This window comes from Amblyraja radiata, chromosome 19 (genome assembly GCF_010909765.2).
Source record: "Amblyraja radiata isolate CabotCenter1 chromosome 19, sAmbRad1.1.pri, whole genome shotgun sequence".
Lineage (NCBI taxonomy): Eukaryota > Metazoa > Chordata > Chondrichthyes > Rajiformes > Rajidae > Amblyraja > Amblyraja radiata.
In genome coordinates this window covers 38,338,628-38,349,518 of record NC_045974.1, presented here as the reverse complement: position 1 = coordinate 38,349,518, position 10,891 = coordinate 38,338,628, and the positions used below count along the sequence as shown (strand labels likewise).

The 10,891-nt window shown below is 40.9% G+C and overlaps 1 protein-coding gene across 5 annotated transcripts in view; it reads left to right on the top strand.

Moving 5' to 3' along the window:
- Positions 1 to 2,967: 2,967 nt before the first annotated feature.
- The window catches only part of irak3 (interleukin 1 receptor associated kinase 3), a 33,281-nt gene continuing 25,357 nt past the window's right edge, over positions 2,968 to 10,891 (top strand). Inside the window, exons 1-3 of one of the 5 annotated variants that reach the window (XM_033038286.1) lie at positions 2,968 to 3,248; positions 6,368 to 6,538; positions 8,120 to 8,265. In XM_033038286.1, the coding sequence (XP_032894177.1) occupies positions 6,378 to 6,538; positions 8,120 to 8,265 (307 nt within the window). In that variant the 5' untranslated portion in view covers positions 2,968 to 3,248; positions 6,368 to 6,377. The other 4 variants (XM_033038284.1, XM_033038283.1, XM_033038287.1 and 1 more) reach the window with 4 other exon arrangements.

Sequence of the window (10,891 nt, the reverse complement as noted above, 5' to 3'; positions counted from 1 at the left end):
CCACATTGTCACGTAGATGCTGGTATTGTAACTGCACTTGGATTGCTGGGCCACAGACTCAATGTTCTGAATTGCTTATATTCAATATTACAACTGAGATGTAATCTCCAGACAGATCAGCTGTCATTAACAAGTCTCCACTGGATTTTCTCAGCCATTCTACGTTCTCTGTAATTTCTACAGCACGTTCAGTAATTTCATATTTTTCTTGATATAACATAAGAGTAAATAGCATTGACTGATCATCCACTCAGCACTTCTGGAAGAACTTCCTTGTGCATGTTATTGCTTGGAATAGTTTGCAGAGGACGTTTGCATCCAATACAGTAAAATGTCAACCATTAAATATGACTACCTTTAAATAATAATTATTACCACATCACTGAAATAAACAAGCCGTGTGTATTGCTACATGAGTATTTATAGATTGTCTTTAATTTAACAAATGTTAATGGTTCAACCAATTTGATTCTGCAATTTAAAAATATTTCCTTAACATTCAGGTCTAATAACCTGAATGATCAGACATTTAATCTACCTTCGATTTTTCCAGCATCTGACATTCTTTCTTAGACAATTAATCTAGTATGTTCTAGTCACGTTCTTGAAATGAAGTGTGTCTTCACATGCTGAAGCTCAAAAGACTACTTTTACATATTTTAAATCTGAAAGAATTTCTTTATACATAGATCTTGAATTACAATATATCGTTTAGCACATTAACTAGGTAAATTTTCTATTTCACAATGCATATGGGAAGTCTGAATTCTCAGTATTGCATTTCATAACTTACAATATTTGATCATTTCCATACTTTGGGGAGGATTTATAGGCCCTTTGTTGTGGGGGATGGATCTAATATGTCCAAGAGTTAAATTCCTAGGAGAGATGACATACACTAGGGCTGTATCGCTGCAACTAAGCTTTCAAGAAAATAAAGGAAACAGATGGGGGACAAAAATCCTTCCATTGAGTTGGATTTCCACGATCAAGCAACATAGCTAATATTTTTAGGAGTGAGATCTGGCAACTCTTCTTCATATTTGGAGTGGATTAAGTCTGTACTCAACAAACTGCAAGTGATGGCGGACCCATTGTCAGTTAATAATCTAAAGATTGCTTTATTTTTGTTGACCAAAGATATTATTGGATGTTAGACTTAAGAAGTTTGCTTTTGTTCAATTATTATAATAATGAATCTATTTGCATTTGGTATTCCTAGGAGAGATTGCAATTCTGATACATTATTAACAATAATAACACTTTCATTTTACTCAGAGGTTGAACAGGACAGAACTTTGTTCTTTGGAGCACAGGGGTATCGGGGATGTTTGTATAGATGTGTATAATCATGAGGGTAATATGTGGGGTTCGTTCGCTCGTGTGTCAGATGACGTATAGTTCGCTGTTGGCTTCTGTCGCCGTCCAACATGTTGACAGAATTGGTCGCCGGACGTGTCACAGAGTGCATTGTGGCGTGGTTTCGGGGATTGCCACGTGGAGGCTTCTGTCATGATCCCCATAGATGGGGTGAATGCACAGTCTTTTACCCATAATATGGGAATCACGAACCAGAATACATAGGTTTAAGGTGAAGGGAGAAAGATTTAATAAGAACCTGAGAGGCAATTCTTTCCACAGAGAGTGGTGGATATATGGAACAAACTGTCAGAGGCAGTTTAGGCAGGTACTACAACAACATTTAAACTACATTTGGACAGGTACATGTATAAGAAAGATTTAGAGGGATATGGGTCACATGCAGGCAGGTGAGACTAGTGTAGATGGGGCACAGTGGTCAGAGTGGGCAAGTTGGGCCGAAGGGTCTGTTTCTACACTGCATTACTCTAAAATAAGATCGTGGCAAATCCAAACGTGGTCAACACAACTTTCCCTGACATTGACATAAAATTACCTTAATTTTTTCTCTCTCCACAGATGCTGCCCGACTTCCAAGGCATTTCCAGTGTTTATATTAGTTTGTGTTCCCACCAGAGACCAAAAGATATGGCAGATACTAGAATCTTGAGAAGAAAACAAACTGGAACTCAGCTAGTCAGACAGCATCAAGAGAGGAAAATGGATAAGCGACCTTGGGCCGTTTGAATTGGGCCGCTTCTTCAGACTGCTCATGGAAAATGCTAATTTCCCAATCTGCAGCATTGCTCTGCACTGCATACAAAATAAGTCACACTCTCTCATTATTCATCTCCATTTATTAAAATCTCCAGACAAATCAGCTGTCATTAACAAGTCTCCGCGGGATTTCTCAGCCATCCATTGATTTTGTATTATCATAGCTATTCCCTAAATTCACCCCATCCTTCCCTCTGCAACTTAAAACATAGAAACATAGAAATTAGGTGCAGGAGTAGGCCATTCGAGCCTGCACCGCCATTCAATATGATCATGGCTGATCATCCACTCAGTATCCCGTACCTGCCTTCTCTCCATACCCTCTGATCCCCTTAACCACAAGGGCCACATCTAACTCCCAAAACATGTTTGATCTCCAATTTCTCCTTGCCCTGAAGACTGCTCGTCAACTTCCAACGTCGCCTGTTTTATTTCCGATTTCCAGCATCCTAGATTGTTTAGAGATATTGTATAGCAGCAGGCCCTTCACAGCGACCACCCGTTCAAGAAGGGTCTCGACCCGAAACGTCATCTATTCCTTCTCCAGAGATGCTGCCTGCCCCGCTGAGTTACAAACTCCAGCATTTTGTGTCTATCACCTGTTCACTGTAGTTTTGTTTATCCCACTTTCGCACCCACTCCCTGCACCAGGAGCAATTGAGAGGCCAACTAACCTACAAGGTCTCGACCCGAAACGTCACCTATTCCTTCTCTCCAGAGATGCTAATTGCCCCACTGAATTACTCCAGCACGTTGTGTTTATCTTCGGTTGAAACCATAAGATATTTGGTTGAAACCAGCATCTGCAGTTCCTTCCTACAAACCCGCTTCGGGGCGTGGAGGGAGGAAACCGAACCGCCCAGCAGCGCCTCTGCCATCTGCGCTTTTCGACGAGTTTCCTGTTGGTCTGAATGCAAAAAAAAACACACACAAAAGGCAGCGTTTTAAAAAATAATAACTGGGAAAGTTTGAAATAGCTTGCATTGCACAATAGCGACATCGCATGGAAAGCCACAGGCCCGGGCGGAAGTGAAGGCGGCTGGAGGTGACGCGCATGGAGCGGCCGTTGCGTTGAGCGGGCTCGGCGAGCGCGGGTGAGTGGCGAGCCCAGGGTCACCATAGTAACGGGGGTTGGGGCCTGCGGTGGGGCCCGCCTGTGCTCCTGGCAGTTGGGGCTCTCATGTGCCAAATGGTCGCAGGCATGACTCCTCGCTTTCCCCGCGTCTGCGGTAACTGACTGCAATATCATCGCTGCTCCGTCTCTTCCCCAACCACCCCCATAAAGAGGAAGTATCTAGGAACCTTGCATCGGCGAAATAAATGGTAGGGATGCTGTAATTTAGAAAATTACAAGTAATGCGGATCACTGCTGTCTGCTCTCCGCATGGGGTGTTGTCACATACAAGAGAAATTTGGTGCATCTCGTACTTCATGAGATGGACACAACGTGTTGGAGTAACTCAACGGGACAGACAGCATCTATGGAGAGAAGGAATGGGTGACGTTTGGAGTCGAGACCCTTCTTCAGACCTTCATGAGTACAGCTTAAGCGTAAGCGCAGGTTTTGTGATGGTAGACGAACTAGGTGGACACTAGAAGAAAGAGAGAGAGAGAGAGAAAGATGTGCGAAATCTGTAGCAAAACTGTAAAAGGCTGCACGCAATGATTATAGACCAGTTTTCATCACTATTGTAGAACTGTAACCTATAGAGAGACAAGTCATGAGTGGAAGCATCTCATGAAACCGAAGGAGCGTCCCAACCAGAAACGCCCCATTCCCTCCACAGATGCCATCTCGCCCAGAGATTCGCCAGCGACACGTTTTGCTAATTGATAATCGCATCAAATTGTTGAAAGACGCATCGAAACAGCGTAGTGGCTGGTCCCAGGATATAGTCAAATATATACAGCATGGATATAAAACATTCGGCTCACCCATCAACTACTCATTTACACGAACCCAAGGAAAACCTCACTTTTTTTTATTCTTCCTGAATTCTCATCGACTCCCTCCGGATTCTACCGTCGACATACAGTGCAATTTAAAGTGGCCAATTAACCACACATCTGTAGGATGGGAAGAAACTGGATGACCCAGAAGAAACCCACACAGTCACTGGGAGAAATTGCGAACTCCACACAGAAGGACCCAAGGTCAGGATTGAACCCGATTCTCTGGCACTTTGTGGCAGTGGCTGCATAAGCTACACGACTGTGTAGCCCATCACTGCAGGAAATTCTTAGGCAGTGTGCTAGGCCTAACCATCTGCAACACCTACCTTCCATTATTATAAGTTTAAAGGGGTGTTTGCTAACGATTGTAAAATAGCTAATTCACTTTAATAGCTAATTCTCAAAAAATGAAGGAGCCCATTACCAGCAGCTCGGCACCATCCAGGACAAAGCAACTCTCTTGTTTGGCATCCTATTATCAACCTTAAGCATTCATTCACTCCACAATTTTTGTATACGAACTACAAAAAGGACTGCAGTTACTCACCTAGACTTGGGCCTTTAATGTTATATCTGGCACTGAATGCTATAACCTTTATCCTTTATTTGTGCACTGTAAACAGCTCAATTAGTATAGTCATGTATAGTCTTTTCACGCAACCAAACGTTTTTCACTGTACCTCAGTGCATGTGACAATAATAAACTAAACTAAATTAAACCTCCCAAACCCACAACTTCACTAAGAAGAGGCAGCACATACATGGAAACACCATCACCTGCAGGATTCCCTCCAAAGTGCACATAACCCTAAATTGGCAGTACATTGTCAGGCCTTTGTTGTCGTGAAGTCTAAATCCTGGAACTCACTCCAAAAATGTAGTGCTTACCACCGCAATAGATCAACAGACGGTGAGATCTCTCTGGCTGTCTATTCTGCACTGGACCACTTGAACAGTAAAAGCACAAATATTAGCCTGTGCTTCATAGACTACAGCTTGGCGTTCAACACCATCATCCCCTCCAATCTGTTTCCATGGAACTGGATCTCTGCACATCCATTTGTAACTGAATTCTCGACTTCCTCATCAACAGACCACAATCAGTACGAATTGCCCAAAACATTATTTCTCAATAACCATCAATGCGGGGCCACCTCAAGGATGTGTGATCAGTCGCCCGCTCTACTCACTCAATACCCATGACTGTGTAGCCACACACAGTTCCAATTCCATCTTTAAATTTTCCACTGAACCACTGTTGTTGAACAAATCGCAGGTGTCGGAGTATTGGAGGAAGATTGATCGCCTGATTGAATGATGTCAGAGTGACCACCTTGCTCTCAACGTTAGTAAAACCAAAGAACTAATTGTTTACTGTAGAAGAGGAAAAGTGAGGATTCACAAACCTGTCTTTATCGATGGGTCGGTGGAAGAGTGAGCCAACAACCTCAAGTTCCTGGGATACAAACTTCAGATTGAAGAAGGGTCTTAACCCAAAAAGTCACCCATTCTCCAGAGATGCTGTCTTACCTGCTGAGTTACTCCAGCACTTTGTGTCTATCTTTGGTATAAACCAGCAAACTGGGGATCTGTTCTGGACGCAGCACATTGATGCAATCATAAAGAGCCCATCAATGCCTCGACTTCCTTAACGATCAAGGAGATTTAGTATCAACAAATACTCTCTTGAACATCTGCAGATGTACGGTAGAGAGCATATTGACTGGTTGCTTCATGGTCTGGTTCAGCAACTCAAATGCCCAGGAACAAAAGAGATTACACAGAGTGGTGGACACTGCCTGATCCATCGTGGGTACTGACTTCCCCACCATTGAAGGGATCTGTATGAGGTACAAGCTCATCACGGACCCACACCACCCTGGCCACACTCTCATTTCACTCCTGACATAGGGAAGAAGGTATAGGAGTCTGAAAACCGTAACTTGCAGGCTCAGGAACAACTTCTTCCTAACAACTATCAGGCTACTGAACACTACAAATGCCAACTAAACTCCAAACTATGAACTGCCTTGGTTGCACTAGGGACTTGGGTTTTTGTTTTTTGCACTAGTATTTTTTTTAAATTATTGTGTGGTCTCAACTGACATGCAGCATCTTGCTATCTTGGAATTAAAATTGTTTTCTTTGCAAACAATTGAAGTACCATCCAAAATAAAATATATATACTCCACCCTACCTTTGATCTAATCCTGGTACTATTTGTATGTGCATTTTTTTCCCTGTGAATTTAAATCATACAATAATTATTTTCTAACAGATGAAGGAAGATGAGTACATCAATAGACCCAAACTCCTACATCCGCTTCTTGAACCACAAGTTTATTCGTGAACTTGCGGATATGTTGGATCCACAAGATGGGTGGAAGAAGTTGGCAGTAAACATTAAAAAAACTACTGGAGAGCCAAGATACAGCCAGTTACATATAAGGTAGTCAAAACTACTCTCAGCACTTAGCTATTTAATTGCTTAGTAATTTGCATCAGTGAAATAACTGTGTAAGAATCCAGCTAAGAAATTAGCATTTCATTCAAATGATAGAAATTTACAGCTAAGAATGAAGTTGTTTAGACAGTTCAGTTCATGCTAGTTGTTAAAGAGGTATATTAGCTAATTTCAATTCTCGGCTCTCAGAAGCAAAAGTAAGCAAGCACTGGCAGTTGCTCCCATAACTATTGGTTGATGCATCAGATAATCTAACCTTTTACAAATATTTTTTTTAGTTGCATTAAAGGTTTGTAACATTTCTACTCATGTGACCGGTCCACAGATACTGTCCTGCAGTCCGTGGAAATATTCCTCTATAAACTATAAGCTCTATTTTTGTAAGTCTAAATGTGAACATTTATCAGGCAAAGTTCCTCCCGCTGTTCCACCTTCCTTTTCCTCTGTTCCACCTTCCTTTGCACCAAATCCCTCAGATTAAATAGAATATTTCACAGCCAGTTACTTCTGCTTTTGTCTTAACCCATATTAAAGACTTTGAAACTAACTACACCAGTTATAGATACTACAAGATACATTATACTTTTAAATAAATAAAAAGCTTGTATTTTGTTATTGCAAGTTTGCCTTCTGAGAAAATAATTTGTGACATTATTAATTATTATTCCAGTTTATATTATAGCAGTATTCAAGTAATTAAAAATTATGTCGGTCCAGTTGAACCTATTTTGAGATATACATTTTGTCATTATCCGTGGACTTGTTATCCATGGATCTGCATGCTGTATTACTAAGAACATTGGATAGTATTACACATTTCTTGAGAATTCTAGTTTTGGGTGAATCCTGCTTACTGTGAGAAGGATTGCATTTGATATCTTGTTGTGATATATGTGTGTGGCCGGAAACAGAGTCAGAGTTGGGAACACCTGGGATCTGAAGTTTGGGCAGGGTGTGTGGCTGGTGCTGGGGACTGAAGCTTGAGTCACTTGTACATTTGAAGCCTGGGCCCAAAGTGTGGGTTGGATTTGTAGCGGGAGTCAGGGTCAAGGTTGGAGTTGGGAACTCTGAGGCTCAGTAATCAGGGGATTTACATCGGGACTATAGTCTGAAGTGTTTACGTGGTGCAGCTTGTTTTGGGAAGCTGAAACATACCAACTGAAACTTACATATAAATTGCTATATTTATGGAGGGGTGATCGATGTTTGTCATTACAGACATAATGTCAATGACAGCAGCCTTTGTAATATCTACAGGTTTTTTTGTCATGCGCCTAACTCGTGAATAAAAAGGACGGTGTACAAAGTGAATGTTCAATTATGTTTTCTTCTGGATTGTTCTAATTTCAAAAATACGACAGATCTTGGACCTGTACTCCCACTTGGATATTAGCATAATTCAAATTATTTCATTTTATCACCTAAAACATTTGCATTTTCACGAATATTGTATAATTTTTATCAAGGTGCATTATCAGAATCATAAAATTCAGTTATGGCTTTTGTTGTTGCTGAGATAAAAATTGCATAAATTGAACAAACTAATTTTGTGTAACTTGTCTGAAGGAGATTCGAAGGCGTGGTTCATATGGGAAAGAGTCCCACGGCAGAACTTTTGTTTGACTGGGGAACAACCAATGCTACAGTCCACGAGCTTGTAGAGATCCTGATTCAAAATCATTTCCTAGCTGCAGCTAGCTTGTTGCTTCCAGGTAATTGAATTTATTATTCTGTACAGTGGATTAATGCTAATTGTTTTTATGTATCATTGTTATGGAGCATTCATGGGTCCTGAGACCCAGAACCATATGCATCGCAGTCTCTGATTCTTCTGAGTTATATTTATCCCAATTGTCTTTTTACTGTCTTAAAAATATCAAAGCAAAGAATGATAATCAGCTACTTTTTTTTGTTCTTTTTGATTAAACCTGAGAATCTCCATGGATAGTTTATGGTCAATTAAGAGAAAAATATTATCAAGATTAAATAAATTAAATTTGTAGCTCACGTGGAATGTCAATATATATCTGTGCTGAAATTCTATATGTTTACATTTTGATAGGAACAAATTTAATTGCTGGTAAAAAATGTTGAACAATATGTTTTTATTGGCGGATGGAATTTAATCCCAACAAGTGCAAGGTGATGCATTTTGTGAAGTTAAATAGGGTTAGGACATGTACAGTACAAAGGTAACAAATGCTTACCTTCATAGGTCAGGGCACAGAATGGAAGAGTTAGAATGTTATGTGGCAATGTGATTGCAATCAGAGGATGTAAGGAAGATTCGCCAAGCTGTTGTCTGGAATGGAGGACTTCAATTATTTGATAGAGTGGTCATGTCATAAGTGATAGGAGCAGAATTAGGCCATACAGCAGATCAGCCATTCAATCATGGCTGATCTATCTCTCTCTCTCTCTCCTAACCCCATTATCTTGCCTTCTTCCCATAACCATTGACTCCCGTACTAATCATGAATCTATCTATCTCTAAGATCTATCTATCTCTGCCGTAAAAATGAAAAGATTGAATAGGTTGGGCTTGTTTACAATGGAATGAAGATGGCTGAGTGATGACTTGATGGATAATTGTACGATGATAAAAAGCATGGAATGTAAGAGACGTGAGGATATAGGTTTAGGGTGAGAGGAAGATGTTTTAAAATCAACCTGACGGGTAGGACTATTACACAGAGAGTGGTGCATCTAGAATGCATTGTCAGAAGCGGTGGTGGAATTAAATAGAATTACAATAGAATAAGAAAGAGACTGCACGGAAAGAGGCATTTGTGGACCACCTCATCCATACCAACCTTGATGCTTATCTATGCAAATCCCATTTGCCCAAATTACGACCATATGCCTTGACTCCTTTCCTATCACTATCTCCTCTGACAGCTTGTTCCAACTCTTCACCATCCTCTGTGTGAAAAATGGACCCCATAGATCTCCTTTAAGTTTCTCTTATGTCCTCTAGTTTTAGACTAATAGAGTCAGAGTGAAAACAGTTCTTCCAACTTGCCTACACTGACCAATACGCCCCATCTACACCAACCCCACCTGCCACAACTAGCACCTCTGACTGCTTGTTCCATACACCCACCACCCTTTGTGTAAAAAAAATGAACCCATTAAGTTCTTATTAAATTTTTCCACCCTCACCTTAAACCTATGTCCTCTGGTTCTCGATTCCCTTACTCTGGGCATTTACCTGATCTATTCCTCTCATGATTTTGTTCACCTCTGTGAGATCACTCCTCGTCCTCCTGCGCCCCAAGGAATAAAGTTCAAGCCTGCTTCACCTCTCCCATAGCTCAGACCCTCAAGTCCTAGCAAAATCTTCATGAATCTTCTCAGCTTGACAACATATTTACTATGTGTAGGAAGGAACTGCAGATGTTGGTTTACACTGAAGATAGACACAAAATGTTGAAGTAACTTAGCAACAGGCATCCATCTCTGAATGGAATGAATGGGTAACGTTTTGGGTCGAGACCCTTCTTCAGACTAAGTCAGGGGAGAGGGAGACACAGAGATATGGAAGGGTAAGGTGTGAAAATGAGATATCAAATGGGATGAAGCTCAAGGAAAATGTAGAATGGATCATTGTTAGCTAAAGGAAGGTGACAACGAAGCATGCAAAGATAAAATTTAATCAGGAGGACAGTCAGACTGGTCAGAGAACTAGGATGGGGGAGGGATGGAGAGAGAGGGAAAGCAAGGGTTACTTGAAGTTAGAGAAGTCAGTATTCACAGCACTGGGTTGTAAACTGCCCAAGCAAAATATGAGTCTGCCTAAACTTACATGATCTCCCAGTTGCTAAACACTTTAACTCCCACTCCCATTCCCATACTGACCTTTATATCCTGGGCCTCCCCCACTGTCAGAGCCCCAATGAAAATTGGAGAAATATTGCAGAGAAACCAAGGCAATTATGAAGGCAAATCATATGTTGACCTTGATGGCAAGAGGATTTGTGTGTAAGAGGAAAGGCATTTTACTATAAATAGTAAGGAAATCTGGTGTCACAGTAATTGGAATATTGTGAAAGATCTCGTCTCCCTATCTATGAAAGGATTTACTTGCCATTCAGGAAGTAAAACAGAGGTTTGCCGCATTGATACCTAGGATGAGGACATTGTTTTAAGGGAAGAGATTAAGCTTGCTTGAGTTTAGGACAATGAGTAATGGCCTGATTGAGGGAATGCAGCAAGGGTTCAACAGGTTACTTCAAGACATATGAGGAGAGACTGCAGACTGGGCACTTCTTAGAGTCTGGTGAAATGAGAAGTGATTTTATTGAAATGTACTAAGTTACTGATAGCTTGACAGAGTGG